The sequence below is a fragment of the Canis lupus genome, chromosome 21 (assembly GCF_003254725.2).
Source record: "Canis lupus dingo isolate Sandy chromosome 21, ASM325472v2, whole genome shotgun sequence".
NCBI lineage: Eukaryota > Metazoa > Chordata > Mammalia > Carnivora > Canidae > Canis > Canis lupus.
The window spans coordinates 26,174,276-26,194,918 of NC_064263.1; the positions used below are offsets into that span (position 1 = coordinate 26,174,276).

Genomic DNA, 20,643 nt, shown 5'->3' on the forward strand with positions numbered 1-20,643 from the left:
GGCTGGAGCCCCCCCCCCCCCCCCCCCCGCCTTAGGGAGTAAAGGTGTGGGCCCCCCGAGTGCTTTAAAAGTCACCAGCTAATGGGAGATGAGAATGAGGGTGGAGGTTGTTGTTTTTTTTTTTTTTTTTTTTTTTTGTTTAATTCATGAGAAACACAGAGAGAGGCAGAAACACTGGCAGAGGGGGAAGCAGGCTGCAGGGAACCAGATGCAGGACTCGTCCTAGGACCCTGGGATCTCGCCCTGAGCCAAAGGTGGTAGACGGTCAACCACTGAGCCACCCAGGCGCCCCTTGAAGGTGGAGTTCTGATCTGTGGGGAGTCTCTGTCTTTGATGAGCTTCAAGCCTTCCTCTGACTCTGGGATCAGTGTGGAGGCTATCTGACCAGCAGGGTGGGGCAGGGTGAAGCAGCCACCTTTGAGCCCATCCTGAGAATTACCTGCCTGGACCGGACTTTTAATATCAGCAAGGTGAGCCATCGGCATCCTGTAGACCCCAATCTGTAGGCTGTGACCAGACAAAGATAATAGGAAGGTGTTTGATCTGCGCAGGTGGAGGTCCCAGGCTGCCGGGAGTGGGGGTGGGCAAAACTGGAGCTTTTCCAGAGTCCTGCTAGCCCGTCACCTATTTTCTTAACTGTGGAAACTGCAGCTCCCAGAGAGCCAGGGGAGGCTACACTTCGGATCTGAGTCCCATTCCAAGCCAGATTTCTTCCAGGAAGAAAGAAAAGCTCTGTGAGAGGCCCTCAGGGCATCAGCCTAAGGATTGCAAATCCATTGTTTCTCCTCTGGCCTCAGTTCCTGCCCTTGCCCTCTTAACTTCTAGTTCAGCCACCTAGAAATTTCTGCTTCTACTTCCATCCCGGGAAGACTTTGTCCTTGCTGAGCCCTCTCCTTGGAATGCTCTTCCTCCTACCAATTTCTGCTTTGCAAACGACTCTTCTGGAAGCCTACTCTAACCTCCCTGGCTCTTATAGACTTCTCGTGAGTGTATGTTTTGTTAGGTAATAAATAGCATATGATAAACACAGTAGATATTTGTACAAAGGGACAAGAGCGATGTGATAAGAAAGTGCCTGGATGACCTCTTTTGGTTGGGTGGTCTGAAGTCATGTTAGTGGGTAGTCGTAGGTTGAAATTTAAGTGGCTACAAGGAGCCAGCCTGCAGGGGACAAAAGAACATTCCAGGAACACAGAGAATTGCTGGAATAAAGGTGCAAAGTGAAAAGTGAATGGAGCTCACCTCTGCGGTGTGCAAGGGGAACGATTGGAAATGAGCTCTAAGTCGTCTATAGGGATGGAGAGCAGGGCTTTCTATGCCACTGAAGTTTTTTTCCAACAGATACCATGAGAAAGCATTAAAGGGTTGGAGGAGAGGGGCTGTCACATAATAAGACATTTTTGGTGTGTGTTTTACTTTTTAAAGAATGTCCGTCAGTTAATGAAACTCATGGGAGCCAGTTTGATATGAATAGGATAGCTCCAGTTCTCAAATATCTGCCTTTATTATACTTACAAATTACAAAGAGGAAAAAAGTAGTGGAGAAACCTGATGGACCCAGTCTTAACCAGATGGTTAGTTCAAATGGGTGAACTCACCACCCTATGCCTTCTGTTATGATACACTGAGAAGGACATGGTATTGCTTTGGGCGTATTTGTGGCCAAAGTGTATAACCTCAATCTAATGAGAAAGAAACCGATAAACCCCAAATAAGGGATATTCTACAACATAACTGGCCTGTGCCTTTTAATAATGTCAAGATTATAAAAGAACCCCCTCCCGGGGAACCTGGGTGGCTCTCAGTGGTTGAGTGTCTGCCTTTGGCTCAGGTCAAGTCCCACATCAGGTTCCCCATGGGGAGCCTGCTTCTCCTTCTGCCTGTGTCTCTGTTTCTCTTTGTGTGTCTCTCATGAATAAATAAATAGAAGCTTAAAAAAAAAACACCTCTCCCTCAAATATCCATCAGTAGGAAGCTGAGTTAAATGTGACATGTACTACGTAGACTGGAATATTGCCCAACAATTGAAAAGAATGAGCCAAATCTCAATAGATCTATAAGGAAGATCTCAAAAACTGTGTTCTCATGATAAGACACATGGCAAATGAAATCTACACCAAGCTGGCCTTTTCCCACTCATTAGTTTAGCAAAAAATCAGCTTAGTAGGAAATCAAAAGTTTGACAAGGTTGTGGGGAAACAGGCACTCATATATCGCTGGTGGAGGAGCCACACTGATACAACCCCTGTGAAGTTGTAACTATCAAAATTATAAATCCATATACTTCTTGACCCAGCAATCCCTTTTCTGGAATTCAAGTATGACATCCTACTACGTGTAAGAGTATTCACTGCAGGGGCGCCTAGGTGGCTCAGTCTGTTGAGCACCTAACTCCTGGTTTCGGCTCAGGTCATCATCTCAGGGTTCTGAGACTGAACCCCATATCGGGCTCCATGCTTAGCGTGGAGTCTGCTTGAAACTTTCCCTCTGCCCAGCAACTGTCCTTTTTAAAAAGGAAAGCAATGCAGTTGGTCATCATTGGGATTCCTCACCCACTACCAACACCAATATCTCCACCCTAATCCACATCTAGTAAGGGAAGGAAGGGGAAAGAAACTTTCTTTCTCACCAGGCCCTGAGAACTCCTCTATCAGTCTCTTCCCACTTTTTCTGCACCCATCCCCTCATCCCCTTGTAGTGTGGGACTGACAAACTTGGCATGAGGGGTAAGCCTGAAACAGAGGTAAGAGCCTCAGACTAAGGGGTCAGATTCTTCCCCCTACTTGCTGGTGAACTTCAAGCTAGTCCCAGTCCCTCTTTGGCCTTCTCAATAGGAATGATAAAGCAGTGAGGCATGTCCCCCCAAGCCACTCATGGCCACATTATTTGCAAGACACAAGATACACATGGATCTATTAAAATAGGGTGTCAGAGGAACCCCATATGACCCATCTTGGAACAAGAACCAATGACCAGGACATTGTGAGGCCCCCTTTATATGAGAGTGCTGAGCTGGGCTGAACCCAGGTCACCAGGCCTGGGTGCAGACAAGGAAGATGTGCAGGCGTTGGCAGTGGGAGGGGCTCAGCCCAAGAGCCAGAGGTACAGCATGGGGGCCAGGCTGAGCAGGAGACGCTCAATCCCTTGGGGCATAACCCCAGCGTTCCTGGCCCCTGCATAGAACCTCACCACCTCCTCGTTGGGGTTACCCTGGGCCGGGTCAAACTATATCTGGTTTGACCACTCCCTCGGCTGTAGTTGGTGGCCTTGTAGGAGTGATCCCAGATGCCCTCACACAGGGCTGCAGGCGTGGGAAAGTAGGCCTCATATGTGCGGCAGGTGGTCCTAGCTGGACACTTGTTCACTCCTGCAGGGGAGAGAGGGCAGGCACATTCACCCCACCCCCCACCCCGGGCCCAAAGCTCATTTCTGGCCACCCCCAGAAATCCTCACCCAATCCCAGATCCTCAAAGCCCCCCTCCGTCTCCCCACCCCCAAGCCCTCACCTGAGGTCCAGTTCCAGCCCCTGTGCCAGTTGCTCTTGCAGGTGTAGGAGGTGCGGCAGTCCTGCCACCATTGCTCACAGTCCTCTCTGCACAGGGGCACGTGCAGGATGCGCTCCTTGCGCCAGCTCTGGTTCACCTGCGTGGGAGGCCAAGAGGGAGGGCTCCCTTCAGCCAGGGGTGGGGGCAGCCATGGCCTTGCCCAAGCTGGATGGCAGCCTGCTGGGTGGGGGTGAGGGGCAGTCCCGTACCTCCTGGATCCAGGGCCCCAGGTTGGGGGAGCACTCATAGAGACAGTTGTCCTGGATGAAGTGGCGCTTGCAGGCGGGCTCCATCTTGCCGCAGTGGTCCCAGGTGAAGTTATACAGGCGGGAGGTGTCCTTGTGCAGCTCCTGGCTGGTGCTGACGGTGCAGCAGGCCTTCTTCCTCCAGGGAGTGCACTGCGTGGGGGAGACTCAGACTTAACTGCCCCGCTCCCCACAGCCATCTCCTTCAAATTCTGGCTCCTCAGCCCCAGGTAGGGTGTCCAGAGGAATACTTGCTGGGGAGGGCGCCACTATGCCTGGCCCTTGGGGTAGAGGCAATTATAATAGAGTTTTGTTTAAAAAATTACATATTTATTTGAAAGAGAGAGAGCATGAGGGGTTGGGGAAGAGTTAGAGGGAGAGGGAGAAGCAGGCTCTCCACTGAGCAGGGAGGCCAATGCAGGGCTTGGTCTGACTCCAGGATCATGACCTGAGCTGAAGGCAGATGCTTAATAGACTGAGCCACTCAGGCACCCCTATAACAGAGTTTTTAAAAGAAAGTTTTTAAAATGTGGGAGTCCTGGGAACCACTCTCTGGGGAAGCAATCATTTCCGCAGCTCTAAATGACTTACAAGTTACTCCACGTGTTTCGGGTTATTTATATTACTCATTTTGCATCCAGCCAATATTAACTGACTACTTATTATCAATCCCGCATTGTGCTAGGTGCTGAGAATACAACAGTGAGTGAACAAAACATATCAAATCTCTGCCCTTTTTTTTTTTTTTTTTTCAAATTTCTGCCTTTATGGGGCTTATGGCTTTAGTCAGGAGCAGAGGAAGAAGACAAAGAACATTGTAGGTGCAGAAAAGGGCAAGTGCAAAGTTCCCGAGGCTTTTGCACTTTATGCCCTTGACATTCTAGCAAAAGCATCGTTCATTTAATTTTTACAAAGTTTATGTAAGCTGTACCCCTGGTAAATGGTGGGATCCAGTTTTGAACTCAGGGCAGGGAGGAGGAGAGCCTGGCTCCAAGCTATGGTGAGGACGGAGATGGAGGGGGCTGATCTGAGTCTCCTAGGGTCTGGACTCCCAGGTTGGGGACTCCAGATAGGTCCAGAAAGTAGGGAACAGAGGGGGCAATGTTTTGCACGTGAACCCCAAGGTGGATCTGACACAATGCTGGAGGCCGTCCCAAGAGAGGTCAATTCAAGGCAGACAAGACAGTGGAAATGGTGATGGTTTCTCTGTAGAAATAGTTCCAAGGTGGGACTCCAGAGCTGAGTGATTTTTCAGCCAATTGCTTAAAATCTCAGAGATGAATTCTAGCACCCAGAACCAAGCTACCGGGGAGACGTGACAACTCTGGGCAATAAAGGAGAAACAAGGAAAATCCAGGAGGGTGAACCAAACCCACCTATCTCCAACAACCTAACTCATCTCCAGCCCAGCTGGCATAGAACATGCTTCCAGGCCCCCCTGACTTCATGCATGCTCTTCCTCAGATTCCCCAACTCCTGGTGGCTCTGCAAGACCTCATGTACCTAATCCTGGACCTGCCAACCAATCAGTGGTTTCTGCCTCCAAAAGGGTGAATTATTATAATGAAAGGCACTTGCTGGCCTAGAGTAGGGGCTCCTATATAGATAAGCATTCCCATTATAGCCCCTGTCCCTCAGAATTCTAGTCATCTGGCTCCCTCAAAAGTCTGTGTACCATTTCTTGGCCAAGAAGAAGTGCTCCAGAGGGTTGTGAAAAGTACCCTCTAGATCTTAAAAAGTTCTGAAAATGAAGAAGTGGATGCAGACTTTCAGTTTTTGAAGAGAAGCAGTTCTGGTGATAGATCCTGGTGATGTTTGCAAAACAATGTGAATGGACTTCATGGCGCCAAACCGGGAACTTGGAAATGCTTAAAATGGCAAATTTTATATTATGTGTATTTTAGCATGTGTGCACGTGCGCGCACATGCACACACACACACACACACACACACACACCACCACACCACAAATGAGACGTCAGAAATGACTCAGAAGTCATGGGGCTCTGGGCTTCCCGCTTTTCACTTCCAGTCCCTGGATCAGTCCATGGCAGCTTTCCCTGGGGACACCTCCAGCCACCCCCCCCAACCTTCTAGCAACATGAGACCTCATGGGGAGCCGAGGAGCATATGAGAGGGAATGAAGGACGGGCATCTGTCAGAAGCCTGGAGTTCAACTGGAAGCCTAGGTTTTGAGCTGCTTCAGGGGCTTTTCCTATGAAATAGGGCCCCTCTCTGTGGGCAGCAGCATCCTTGGCTCCAGTCACACTCCGCTGGCCACTGCTTGTGCTTTCACCCTCTGTGTACAAACTGTTCTCTGCTAGGCTGCCCTTTCCTGCTTCGTCTTCCTGGAAAACTCTTACTCATCTTCCAAGGCCAAGGCTGATGGCACCTTTCCTGGGAAGTCTTCCCAGAGTTATCTGATTTGTCACTGTCTCTTCAGGACATGATGGGGGCGGAGGACCTGGACTGTTCCTCTGTGTTTGCTGCATCATGATCTTGAGGGGCCTGTCTCCCCTGTACATTGTCTTTGAGCTCCATGGGCCGGGCATATTTAAGGCTGGAAAAGGCACTGCCTGATCCTGTCCTAGCCCGTGCTAAGGATGAGCCTCTCGATTACCAAGGTATGTGAGTATGTCTATATGCACACATATGTACACTATACCTATGCCCTCTGTGGGCCTCATCTCCTATTTCCTCATCTGTTTGAGTAGAGTCCACCATCCACCTACCAAGTAGGTGGAATATTCATGGACAAGGTATGAGGAGAGCTCTTAGAACACAGTGGGTGCCAGAGAAATGGTCCCCCCACAATAGTATATTTGGTGGCCTCATAAGGATCACCTCAGTCACCCTCCTGACTTTATTGCTTCCCACAGCTGATCTTCCCATTCCCTGACTTCTTCCATTTTTAGGGCCAGCTCTCTTCCCAACTCTTGACCCGACTCCATCCTCACCTGGTCATGTAGCTAGTCCTCAGGGCATGGCTTTGTCTTATGGTGCTTGGTGTCCATGCAGATGTTGAGTAGGTCCATCCTGGGCCCTGGAATCCTGGACTGGGCACCCCACAAAGCAGCCACCCAAGCCAGAAGCATTGTATCACTGGCCAGGCCATGTCCATCCATTTCCTACCAGAAAGCTGCAGTCCGAGGTGGACACAGCCTGAGAGAGGCAGCAGTTACAAGACTCTCCACTGGGTTTCTTGTCTCCTTGCCAAGCCCAGATCTTCTGTCCTCCTCACCCAGCGTATCCCTGAGGGCACCTGAGCTAAGCAACAGGGCAAGTGTAGAGGTCTGCGCCAGAGGCAAGACCCTCTCACCCCTTCCCAAGGGCACTCCAACACTAGCTTGCTCTGTGACATTGGTCACTGGGGAGCCACCTGCACCTGTCCTCCTGGATTTCACAGGCGGTATTTCATCCACAGTTTGAGGGCCCTACCAGTTTAGCAAGTCCTCTCAGATCTGCACAACAGGAACCACAGGATGTGGTCTACTGATGAGGGTGGAAAGTGAGAGAAGGAGTACCTGCCAGCCTCAGCTCATCCCCCACCCATCCAAGGCAGCCTAGGTTCAGGCCCCAGAGACTGCCAGGGGGCAGACATGGATGCTGACCTGGGGCCAGCTGAAGGCCACTGAGCCCTTCAGTCACTGCTCATGGTCCTGGACCAGGTGCCATGGGAGTTGGTGTTGGGGGTGCAATGTGGAGAGCCAATGAGGGTGTAGGTCCAGAGAGCCAGACCCCAGTTTCTCACACCTCAACAATCCTTCCCCCTATACAAAGGGGTCTCGGGAAGTTACCCTGGCCGAGTCAGGCTTAGAGCTATGGGAAGGCCAACAGTAAGGTACTTGGGCGAGGGACCTGAGCCAGAGCATTGAGTGGTAGGAGCACTAGAGGAAAATTCAGTAGAAAACCCAGACCCCAAGAGAACTGGGGAAGACTTCACCTTTGCTCCCACCTCCCTCCCCACTTTCCCTCAAGGCCTGCCCTCAGCCCACCTGGAAGTACAGTATCTCCTTCCTCCTCCTCACTCTTTTTAGAAACCTACCTTGACTGCCTGTTGAGCCTTTCTGTCAGGTGAGACAGGCAGGATTTTTCTAGCAAACAACCCAACTGCCTTTCAGTCAGAGACCAGTTAAATAAATCATGGTTCATCCAATGGGATTTAACCTGGTATAAAAGAATGAGAAAGCTCTTGGTATACAAATGTTGAAAAACCTCCAAGTATATTATTAAGGGAAAGAGGAAAGGTGCAGAAATGTGTCAATAGAATGCACTCTTTTGTGTAAACAAGGAGGGAGAATGTATGTCTTTGCATAAGAAAATTCTGAGGGGTACCTGGGTGGCTTAGTCAGTTAAGCATCTGACTCTTGGGTTTGGCTCAGGTCATGATCTTGGGGTTGTGAGTTGAGCCCTTTGTCAGGCACCGCACTCAGCAGGGAGTCAGCTTAAGGTCCTCTCTCACCGTCTGCACTTTACCCTACCCCTCCCTTCATGCTGTGCTCAAGTGATCACTCTCTTTCTCTCTGTCTCTGTCTCTGTCTCTCTCTCAAAAATAAATAAATAAAAATTTAAAAGAAAATTCCAGGGGATCCCTGGGTGGCTCAGCGGTTTGGCGCCTGCCTTGGGCCTGGGGCATGGTCCTGGAGACCCGGGATTGGGATTGAGTCCCACGTCAGGCTCCCTGCGTGGAACCTGCTTCTCCTTCTGCCTGTGTCTCTGCCTCTCTCTCTCTGTGTCTCTCATGAATAAATAAATAAAATCTTAAAAAAAAAAAATTCCAGAAAGGTACAAAAACTTTTTCAAGTAGTTGCTTGGTGGGAGGATATGGGATAGAGATGAGACTTCTGTTTTTTAATTTTAATTTTTAATTTTTTTTTAGTAATCTTTATACCCAACTTGGGGCTTGAGCTCATGACCCTCAGATCAAGAGTTTCATGCTCTTCTGACTGAGTCAGCCAGATGGCCCAACACTTTCTTCTATAAACCTTTCTATGCCGTTTTGATTTGAACCATGTGACTGTATACCTTATTTAAATACAACATATGTTTGTATATATGTGTGAGTATAAATATACAAAATGTTGAATGGGAAAATGAGATACAGAATGATGCACCTGATTTGATATCATTATGTAAATTTCAATAACAAGGCTGTTCATAAAATAATGCTACATATTAGTTATTGATACTGTAGAACTGTTTGCAGAAATATGAACACCAGGCCGCTGGTAGTCCTAGGTCCTTGGGTGTACTGCCAGAGAAATTCTGTGCATTTGTGCCACATACACATATATGTGTATACACATCTGATACAGTTAACCCTTGGACAACATGGGTTTGAACTGCACGGGTCCACTTACACGTGGAAAAATATTTTTGGAAAAATATAGTACAATACTGTAAATGTATTTTCTTTTCTCTAGCTTACTTTATTGTAAGAATACAGGGGGCACTTGAGTGGCTTGGTCTGTTCGGTGTCTGCTTGGGCTCAGGTTTGGCTCCCCACTCAGCGAGGAGTCTGCTTCTCCCTCTCCCCCTGCAGCTCCCCCTGATTGTGTGCGCTCTCTGTCTCTGTCTAAAATAAAGAAAATCTTAAAAAAAAAAATCACCCTAAAAAAGAAAGAATACAGTATATAGGGACACCTGGGTGGCTCAGTCAGTTGAGCATCCAACTCTCAGTTTTGGCTCAGGTCGTAATCTCAGGGTGTTGGGATGGATCCTCACATCAGCATTGCTGGGTTCTGTGCTCAGCAGGGAGTCTGCATCTCTCCCTCCTTCTGTGCCCTTCCCTGCTCACTCTCTCTTTCTAACATAAATAAATAAAGGTTTACGGGGGGGGCCTGGGTGGCTCGGCGGTTTGGCGCCTGCCTTTGGCCCAGGGCGCAATCCTGGGGTTCCAGGATCGAGTCCCACGTCGGGCTCCCGGCATGGAGCCTGCTTCTCCCTCCTCCTGTGTCTCTGCCTCTCTCTCTCTCTCTCTCTATCATAAATAAATAAATAAGTAAATAAATAAATAAATCTTTAAAAAAAAGTTTCCAAAAAAATATAGTGTATAATACACATAATGTACAAAATGTGTGTTGATCTACTGTTTATGTTACTGATAAGGCTTCCAGTCAACAGTTGACTATTAGAAGTTAGGGTTTTGGGGAGTCAGAAGTAACTAACCTCTAACCTGCATTGTTCAAGGTCAACTGTATATTCCATTTGTATATACAAATGATAGCATACTGTTCTACACTTTGCCTTTTTGGGGATAGTTTCATTATACAAAAACTTCATAAAGCCAAGTCATCCACATTTACATATTTGATAGCACATCTGATAATGTAACTTTCAAGTTACTTCTTTATGCTTTGTATAGTCTGAAATAGATGAAAATGCTCTCTATAGCAAGAACCCTTTCATTAACAATTATAAACAAGTTAAGAAAGTGAGTACCTGGCTGGCTCTGTCCGAGGAGTGTGCAACTCTTGATCTTAGGGGTTTATTTTTTTTTATTTTTATTTTATTTTATTTTATTTTTATCTTAGGGGTTTAAATTTGAGCCCTACGTTGAGTGTAGAGAGATTACTTAAAAATAAAATCTTAAAAAAAAAAGTGAAGGAAGAAAAGTTCATTTTTTTCAAGTTAAATTGCTTGATCCTTAGTCTGTTTCTCAAACATTATTGCAGACAGTAAAGTTGCTGTTAGCCTAGGCAGACAGATGGTATTGTTCCTGTTTTTTTAATAATGTATATTGATGTCTTCCCATTATGATTTTGGGAAAACCTCCAAATCCTGTCATCACTTATTTGACTAGTAGAATGCCTCTCCCGGGGCACGGTCTGTGGTTTCAGTCTGTTCTCAGCACAGTCCTGCCGCAGGTACACATAAGGTGACAAGGTCAGGGTGTGGTTATGAGGTGCTCACCTAGCCCCCTCTGCCTGCTGGAAATCCATCACCACTGAGAACCAGACCCCAGTCAGCAGTGCTCTGCCCTCCTCCTGTTGAACCAGCCTGTGATCTTCATCGTGTTGCTGGTCTTAATACCTTCGTTCCCTACATTGGGATATGTATCTGTTTTCCTTCTTTAGGAGTAGTTTGGAAGTGTAAATGAAAGTCTTTTGTAGCCTACTAAACACTTATTACATAATCACACTAGTCCTCACATACTGAGAACCTCTCTACGCCAAGTAGAATAATGGATGCTTTACTTTGTTGTGTCTTATAACTCTCACGACTCACTGCACTAATGACATTATTATTTCCAACATACTCATGAGGAAACTGAGGCCTTGGGAGTTAGGTGAATTCCCAAATAGCTAAAAAGCAGAGGAGTCAGGATTTAACCCAAGCTGATTTAACTGCAAAGCCCATGATTTTTTCACTGTAATGCTATCTCCAGATACATGGTCTCATTTTCTTGCCTTACCTCTAAGAAATTTAGCTGGGAAACCACATGCTACGTTGACTTTTGAGAATAGCCTTCAGAGCTTCTCTCCCCAGAAATCTCTTAGTCTGTAAAATTCTTTTTCCACGTCTGCTAAGTTTTGCCAATGAATGCAAATAAAGGAAATATAATATTTTAGAAATAAGAGTATCATGTGACACCATTTCAACCAGAGATAAGCTTAGATTTTTCATTAGAAGTTCTTCCTAGCCATGTGATTAAGCAGGTATACAAATCATAAATGATGTAAAAAAGAAAAACACAAGGTTTCCATTGCTTTTTTGAAAAAAGCTAAGGAAAGACACAAATAAATCTATAAAGGCAGTCATGCCTGGAGCAATGCTGAGAGCATGCCCAGACCCAAGGCTTATAATTAATCTCATTCTGTGCAGTTGAGGGGAAAAAGCCCTTTCCTATGTGGGGGTTAGAGAAGGGAACAGTCTTTGACTGTTGTGAAGTGAAGTCTATGTCACCTCCCCTTGAGGTGAGCGGTCACAGAGCCTGTTTGTGCTCAACAGGTTCTGTGACTGCTCCGACCAATAGAGTTTGGTAAAACTGATCCTTTGACAATTTCTAGCTCCAGACCTTAAGGGATGATTATGGACTGAATGTGTCTTTCCAACATCTGTATGTTGAACTCTTACCTGCCCCCTACTGTATGATGGTATTAGAAGGTGGGGCCTTTGAGAAATGATTAGAGTTGGAATTAGTGCTCTTATAAAGATCATGAGATGTTTCTCCTTCTGCCTATGCCTGTACCTTTCTTTCTGTGTCTCTCATGAATAAATTAAATCTTTAAAAAAATTTTTTTAAAATGTCACGAGAGAGCTTGCTTCCCCTCTCTGCTCTCCACCATATCAAGATACAAGGAATGGGCAGTCTGCAACTTGGAAGGGGGTGGGGGGTGTGGGGAGCGGGGAGGGTGTCACCAGAACTTACCATGCCCATACCCTGATCTTGGACTTTCAGGCTTCAGAACTGTGAGGAATAAACTTTTGTTATTTAAACCCCCTGTCTCTATGGTATTCTGTTATAGCAGCCCAAACTGACCAAGACAAGGACTAGCAGCTTCTACTTCCTGTTTCTTAGAATATTGGCTCTTAGGCCCCTGAGCCACCATGTGAGAGGACTGACTGCCATGTCAAGAAGCCCATGGGATACATGGAGAAGAGGGGGCCTAGCTGAGGCCAGCCTTCCAGCAAACCCTGCCCAAGGGCCAACCACGTGAGTAAAACCATCTTGGATGTTCAGGAGCATCCCAGACATAAGCTCAACACTACCAAGTAACCCTAGTCATTGCCACATGGAGCAAAAAGAGTATCCAGCTGAGTCTTGCCCAAACTCCAGACTCATAAAATCATGAAATATAACAAGATAGCTATTAAACCACTGTGTCTATTTGATTTTTTTAACTTTGTATTTTGGCAAAATCTTTGAGTTATAGAAAAGTTGCAAGAGTAGTGAAGAGAGTTCCCATATACTTTTCATCCATGTTCCCCAAATGTTGACATCTTACATAACCAAAGTACATTTTGGCCAGAAAATCAGGGAAGTTATGGCCCTTTCAGAGTGTATCATATCAAGGGATATATGATGTGCACAATGTCTTACTGCTAGCAATCATTTGGTTAAGGTGGTTTCTCTCCATATAGGTATTAGTTTTCCCTTCGTGAGTAATCAGCATTTTGTGGGAAGATGCTTGGACACTATGCACACATCCTCATCACCCTGTCCTTCACTTATTTTAACATCCAATCCTGCCTGGAACAGTAAACCACAAAGCCAGGGGATGGTGCAGCGATAGCTAACTGCTAACACCGTGAGAGTCAGTGTCATCTTTTTTTCAGGCTCTGAGAAACAATTTGGCTTATCACCTTAATACAGCCATGTAACAGTTACATCTACAGAATTAACAAAGTATTTCACAGAATTCCTCATCACTGCAGGGGATGATCAAGTTATTTGATCATTGACGAGTTTTAATCTGGAAGTGACATGATTCATTGGGCGATTTTGAAAGATCCAGCTGGTGTGTGCAGATGGATTGCATGTGGACAGGGCAGGTGGATCAGGTAGGCCTCAGGAGTCCAGGCCTGGAATGATGGCTCCTTGGACCAGCAGTATGGAAGTGGGGATGCTGTCAATTAATCAGTTTGAGATCCACTGCGTGCCTACTATGTGCTAAGCTGTTGTAGGTGCTTGGGCTACAGCAGTGAACCAGACGAAGTCCCTGCTCTCATGGAGGCTGACATTCCAGGGAGGGAGGGGAAATAAGAGAAAATAAATGGAGAGGGGCACCTGGGGGCTCATTCAGTTAAGTGTCTGCCTTTAGTTCAGATCATGATCCCCTGGAAGGATCTCCTCTGGAGAAATAAAGTAGGGTAAGGGAATAGAAAGATAGAGGAGGGACTTTTTTTTTAAGATTTTATTTATTTATTTATTTATTTTTATTTTATTTATTATTTTTATTTTTATTTTTTAAGATTTTATTTATTTATTTGAGAGAAAGAGAGCATGAGCAGGGGGAGGGGCAGAGGCAGAGGAAGAAGCAGACTCCACTCTGAGCAGGGAGCCCGATGTGGTGCTTGATCCCAGGACTCCCGGGATCATGACCTGAATCGAAGTCAGATGCTTAGCTGACTGAGCCACCCAGCCACCCAGAAGAGGGGCTATTTTGTATAGGAAAGATCTACAAGGTGATATTTGGGCAGAGGCCACAGTGAAGTAAGGAAAGGATCCCCATGGATATGGAGGGGTGTTTTATACTTACAGGTCTCAGCCTATCAATAAGCAATGTTGTGGTTGGACTGGCCTGGCCCTTGTGGTTCATATTATGAATGTAAGATGCCTTTCAGCAATAACGTTCAGGAAGCTTTGAAAAAAATAAAGATTTATTACTTACAGAACCTGGAAATTACACAGCAAGTTCTCCACCGGCATAGACCGCACATGGGCCTGGGGTTCTGCTTTTATTGGGGTCAAGGGTGGGCGCCTAGGGTTTCACGGGCTCACTCTTGTATTTACTTATTCATTTATTTTAAGACTTTATTTATTTGAGAGAGAGAGAGGGCATGAGCAGGGACAGAGGCAGAGGGAGAGGGAGAAGCAGGCTCTCTACTGATTAGGGAGCCTGATGTGGGGGCTCCATTCCAAGATCCTGAAATCATGACCAGAGCTGAAGGTAGATGCTTAACTGACTGGGCCACCCAGGCACCCCTTCTATTTATTTGTTGGTTTAGGTTTTATTTTTTTGAGAGAGAGAGAGAGAGTGTGAGTACAGGCTCCCTCTGTATTGGTGAATTTTAAACATAAGAGCAGGGGGGTGCCTGGTTGGCTCAGTTAGCAGAGCATGTGACTCTTAATCTCAGGTTTGTAGGCTGGTGGAGTTCAAGCCCCATGTTGGGTGCAGAGCCAATTTAAGGTAAAAAACAACAACAAAATAAGAGTGGGAATCAAAGTGCGAAAAGAGACAAAACAAGTGACCCTAATGGTCCAATGGAAATCAGCCAAGATATTTAAAACAAAAGAGCCTCAGTTGGAGGTGGAAGTAGCCTGGCTCTTTATCTAGCCCGTGGTGTTGGCAAAGTGTTTATTGGAAGTGGTTGTCCTTGGGGATCCCTGGGTGGCTCAGAGGTTTAGCACCGCCTTTGGCCCCGCCTTTGGCCCCGGGCGTGATCTTGGAGACCCAGGGTCGAGTCCCACATTGGGCTCCCTGCATGGAGCCTGCTTCTCCCTCTGCCTTTTTCTCTCTGTGTCTCTCATGAATAAATAAATAAAATATCTTAAAAAAAAAAAAAAAAAAAAAGGAAGTGGCTGTCCTTGAAGCAGATGTGTCAGTAATCAAACTTAAGTCAGGCATTTGGGTTGCAAGAAAGAACAACTGGATCTCAAGGTTTACACTATAATCTACCCTGTGATTCTGAGGTATCAGACCCAATGGTAAGGAGATTAACTGGCAGGGTAGCCAATCTGTTAAAAGTCAGGGGTAGGGCACTTTGTAACCCAGAATACGCACATCTAAATAGGATTATAGTTGCAAATGTAGTGATTATACAGACAATAGTCTGAAATCCAGTCCATAGCCATTGTCCTCAACTTGAAAGGTCTATCCATGAAAACAGGCTAGTGATCTCAGTTCACCTAAAATCTCTCTCTTTCTCTTTTAAAATATTTTGTTTATTTATTCATGAGAGACACAGAGAGAGGCAGAGACATAGGCAGAGGGAGAAGCAGGCTCCCTATGGTAAGCCTGATGCAGGACTTAATCCCAGGACCCACCATCTGAGCCAAAGGCAGATGCTCAACAACTGAGCCACCCAGGTGCCTCTAAAATCTCTTATCCCACTTACCTCTATCTACATTACTTGCTCCCAACAACTATGTTTAGATTACTCAAAAACTTTATTAGACACTAGACAAAGTCAGTCATCATCCCAAGAGACTTTTCTTCCTGACAAAATGTGTATTAGAGATAACATGAATTTGCTCAACCACTGAGCCCAGGCGTCCCTAAACTAGCTTTTATTTACCAAAGGTTATCCCAGATCATAAGAACTTGAAAAACATTTGGGTTAGTTTCTGTATATCTGAGTTTTAGGAATATTTAATTCAAAAGTGCTCATTTTTAAGCCAATTAAATAGAGCTCTTTTACCAACTAATTTTGGCAATATCATCTGGTGGTAGAGAGAGAGAGAAAACCACATGTACATACATATCATACATCCATCGACATTTATAAACATGCAGAGATAACAGAGACCCTATAGCTTCTGTTTCAAAATTTTCACCACGAATCAGGTACATTAATATAAAACTCACTAGTTTATAAATAACAGTTGAGTCCAAATTGACAGATGGAACAAGTTAAGGTTGCCTGCTCCAATGGCTAAAGCTTTTTACTAATGTTTGTGAAGACTTCTTAAGATTTGTATTTGTGTGGGCGCATGGGTGGCTCACCGGTTGAGCAGCTGCCTTTGGCTCAGGGCATGATCCTGGAGTCCCGGGATTGAATCCCACATCGGACTCCCTGCAGGGAGCCTGCTTCTCCCTCTGCCTGTGTCTCTGCCTCTTTCTCTGTGACTCTCATGGATAGATAAATAAAATCTTAAAAAAAAAAAAAGAGATTTGTATTTATGCATGACAAATAATCTTAAATTACTTCCTTGGGTGTTTACATCTTCAAGGGACAGAGAAAGAATGTAAGTTTTCTCCTTGGAGTTTTAGTGCCTTTTGGATGGTTTGATCGTCCCTATAAAATATAGTAGCATTGACCTCCAATTAGGGGAGCACCTGGTAAAAATAATTCTCTGGGGATCCCTGGGTGGCGCAGCGGTTTGGCGTCTGCCTTTGGCCCAGGGCGCGATCCTGGAGATCCAGGATCGAATCCCACGTCAGGCTCCCGGTGCATGGAGCCTGCTTCTCTCTCTCTCTCTCTCTCTCTCTCTCTGTGTGTGACTATCATAAATAAATAAAAAAATTAAAAAAAAAAATTCTCTGGACTCAGGGTCAAATGCGACCTCTTCAGGAATGGAAATGAAGAGGGATCATTTGGGTCATTATGGTCATGAAAATGATAAACCCAATGGACCATGCTGATTTTGTATATAGCAGGAGATGGGTTTCATCTTGGTTTTCCATTCACTGTAAGCCTTAGCAGTGATGACTGTGATGGAAGGATGAGCATGGAGCGAGGCAGTAAATATCGAAGTGAGGACAGGAAGGGTCCTGGTATGAATATCGGGGGCCCTAGGGGCCTCTACCTTCCCACTTCCCTCTTCCTCTTCACTCAAATAAATAAATACATAAATACATAAACAAAATCTTAAAAAACTAAAAAAAAGAGGGGTAATTTAAAGTGAGGATAGGGAACAAATAAGTGGCCCAAATGGTACAGTTATCAAAATCAGCAAAGATCCCAAAAACAAAAGTGCCTTGGTGGAGGGGAAGTGACCTGGCTCTTGGTTTATTAGAGATAGCTGTGCATTGGATGCTTCAGTAATTAAAGCTTAAGTCAGGCACTTACTTTACATAAGAGAAAAGAAACCAACTGTCAGTTTACACTGCCAGAAGGATATGTTCCAGGCTGGGGGAATCGTAAGCCCAAAGGCTGTGGAGCAGGAATGTACTCAGTGCATTTCAGGAACAGGTAGCAAGGAGGTATTGCATTCACATCGCTCAGCTCTCACTCTTTCTGGATCCTGACTACCATCCTGTCCACATCATCTCAGAGCTACCAAAGCCCATCCCATCTGAGTCTCCCTAACATTCTTTCTCATCTTTCTTTCTCTATCCCCAGTTCTGCCCAAAATTCCTAGTTCTTTCAGTGTTCTTCAAACACATCATCACCTTTCAACTCCATGTCCTTGAAGGTAATCATGCCTCTTTATACATTGCCTTCTCCCTCTTGTCTACCAGTAAACTCCTACTCATCCCTCAAGGCCCTCTCTAATGCTTCCCTGGAACAAAAGTCTAAACTTTTCTCCAGAACCCATTCATCTCTCCTTCCTCTGTGCTCTCATATGGTCTCCACATACATTGATTTTTTTTTTTAAGATTTTTAATTTATTTACTCATGAGAGACACAGAGAGAGGGAAGGAGAGACATAGGCAGAGGGAGAAGCAGGCTCCACACAGGGAGACCGATGTGGGACTCAGTCCTGGGACTCCAGGATCATGCCCTAGGCCGAAGGCAGGCACTAAACCGCTGAGTCACCCAGGCGTCCCAACATACACTTATTTATTTTTTCTTTTTTTACATACATTGATTTTTAACATTTACTACCCTCTCCTATAATTGTGTATAATTGTTTTAGTCCTCACTGGACTGTATTTTTCTCTAGGACAGGGATTATGTCTGCTTCTGTCCCTAGGACCTAGCATGTGTCTGGCATTTGCTTGGCACTCAATAAATGTTGACCAAACAGTGGAACAAATGAAGGAATATGAAGCAAATTTCTTAATCTCTCAGTCTTAGTTTTATTATCCTTGAAATGAAAGCAACTTAAACATTCAGCAAGGTTAAATGATGGATAAGGAATGTAAGACAAATGTCACCATCATTGACTGAATTGCCCAAGCCCAAAATAGGAAATCACACAATATTTCCACTTCTCCCATTTCTTTTTTCCCTCCCCCAAGCTAACCAGTCACTGTGGCATGTTGAACCTGGCTGGACCTTGGTAAGAAACTCTAGGTTACAGGAGGATTTCCATTAGGCCAGAGCTGTCAGGAAGCATGGGAGGCAAAGGGTGCTGGAGGTAGGGAGTCTATAAGGAAAAGAAGCAGGAGGACTCATGGGGACATAGTCCACAGGAAGAACAGGTAAGGGATCCAGGAGAAGGGAGACATCAGTCTGAGTCCTGGGGACATAGAAACCACTCAAGTCTGTGCCCTCAAGAATTTCTGGTCTGCTAGGGATACAATAGAATCAATTTGTACAGAACAAGGCTGTAGGGGAGCATCACCTCCTTCCTCATACCTCTTCTGTACTCGGCTTACAGGATACCACCCAGCTTGCCTGCGTTTCTACTTATATTTTTGGACCCCCTCAGTCTGATCTGATGCTTCTCCTTGTTTCCTTAAATGATGAATGTTGAAGGAAACTATTTTCCATCTACACTCATTCCTTTGATGATCTCATATCATCTCATGGCTTTAAATGCCATCTATGTGCTGATAACTCCCAAATTGATATCTGCAGTCTAGATCTCTCCCCTGACCTCAGACTTCTTGCCCCCTGTTCCTCCTGCCCTCTCACCATCTGTACTCTAATGAGCATTTTAAACTCTGCACACACCCAAAAATGAGCTCCAGATAGTTCCCTACATAAAACAACATCTCCCTTGTCTTTCCCATCTCAAGAAATGGTAACGCTGGTCTCCCAGTTGTTCAGTTCAAAAATCTTGGCTCCTTTCTTCCTCTGATATTCTGCATCCAATCTGTCAGCAAGCTCTCTTGTCCCTACCCTCTAAATATATTCAACATTCAACCACTTTTTATCCCCCACCTCTGGATTATTGTAATAGGCTTCCAGTTGGTCTCCCTGCTTCTGCCACTCTCCCTCCTGAATCTATTCTTCATAGAACAGCCAGAGTTAACTCTGTTAAAATGTAAATCAGATTGTGTGGATCCTCTGCTCAAAACCCTTCACAGGATTCTCAACATGGAGTAGAAGCTAAAGTCATTATTGTGACTCGCAAGACTGTACTATCTGGCTCCTGCTACTTCTCTGTCCTCATCTGCAGCTCTCACCGTAGTACACTATGCTTCAGCCATTCTAGACCCTTTGCACTTGTTCTCTCTCTGAAATGCTCTTTCCTAAATATCAGAACAGTGCTCGCCACCCCTGCACCCCCGGCTTTTTCTTTAGACCTTTGCTCAAAAGTCACCTGCCTAGTAAGGTTTTCCTTGGCCCCCCTATCTAAAATAAAACCCCTCCCCTCCCTGCTTCTCTGATTTATGTTTTTTTTTCTAGTTTTTTTTTTAAGGATTTTACTAATTTATTCATAAAAGACACACAGAGAGAGCCTGAGACATAGGCAGAAGGAGAAGCAGGCCCCCTGCAGGGAGCCTGATGTGAGACTTGATCCCAGGGAGCCTGATGTGGGAGCCTGATGTGAGACTTGATCCCAGGACCCTCCTGGGAGCAGATGCTCAACCACTGAGCCACCCAGGTGCCCCTCTCCTAGGTTATTTACTGCAATCCTGCAATCCCAATCTTAAAACTGTATTTTGTTTATCTTCTTTGTTGTTTATCTCTCCTATTAGAATGGAAGCTGCATGGAGATTGTTGGGGGGCATCTGTTTTGTTCCCTATTGTATACCCACTACTTAGACTAGTGACAGGCATATAGTAAGGCACTAAGTACGTACTTGTAGAATGAATGAATGAAAAAGGTGGACATTTCCAAGAGGCAAATTTTACTCTTCACTTTTAAGAAAGATTTTGTTTATTTATTCATGAGAGACACAGAAAGAGAGGCAGAGACACAGGCAGAGGGAGAAGCAGGCTCCATGCAGGGAGCCCGACGTGGGACTCGATCCTGGGACTCGATCCTAGGTCTCCAGGACCAGGTCCTGGGCTGAAGGCGGCGCCAAACCGCTGAGCCACCCGGGGCTGCCCCAAATTTTATCCTTTAATGAAAAGCTTCATGACTACCAGAACTGCTTGGAAACACAATCACGTTAACATACACAGTACACTACCACTTAAACATGTAGTCTCACCAAATCCTCACATCAGTCCAGGATAGGAGGAAGGATGCGCAGTTTATGAAGTTTATGGTTGAAGAGGAAACTGAATCCAGACCGGGGTGGAAAAAGGACTTGTTAAAGCTCACGCATCTGGAGTGGTCAGGAGCAGGAATCAGGGATGATTGCTAGCTCTAGAAGAGGCTGGTGGGTGATGGAGCTTAATGGGGG

The 20,643-nt window shown here is 45.6% G+C and overlaps 1 protein-coding gene across 1 annotated transcript; it reads right to left on the reverse strand.

Annotated features, from left to right (window-relative positions):
* Positions 1 to 44: 44 nt before the first annotated feature.
* Positions 45 to 20,607, reverse strand: LOC112667311 (folate receptor gamma-like). The gene is made up of 6 exons (XM_049098925.1): positions 20,449 to 20,607; positions 13,993 to 14,094; positions 3,755 to 3,943; positions 3,507 to 3,642; positions 3,190 to 3,367; positions 45 to 507 (listed from the first exon to the last, which is right to left on the reverse strand). The coding sequence occupies exons 2-6, from the start codon at positions 14,050 to 14,052 to the stop codon at positions 72 to 74; spliced, it is 999 nt and encodes a 332-aa protein (XP_048954882.1). The 5' UTR covers positions 14,053 to 14,094; positions 20,449 to 20,607; the 3' UTR covers positions 45 to 71.
* Positions 20,608 to 20,643: the final 36 nt, after the last annotated feature.

Bases quoted from the DNA above. Each gene is read 5' to 3' on its own strand.
- LOC112667311 (XM_049098925.1), bottom strand. From the start codon at position 14,052: ATGAACCACAAGGGCCAGGCCAGTCCAACCACAACATTGCTTATTGAT. The intron at 3,643-3,754 runs GTACGGGACTGC...CCTCCCACGCAG, and splicing joins TGGGGCCCTGGATCCAGGAG to GTGAACCAGAGCTGGCGCAA. The intron at 3,368-3,506 runs GTGAGGGCTTGG...TCTCCCCTGCAG, and splicing joins GGGCTGGAACTGGACCTCAG to GAGTGAACAAGTGTCCAGCT.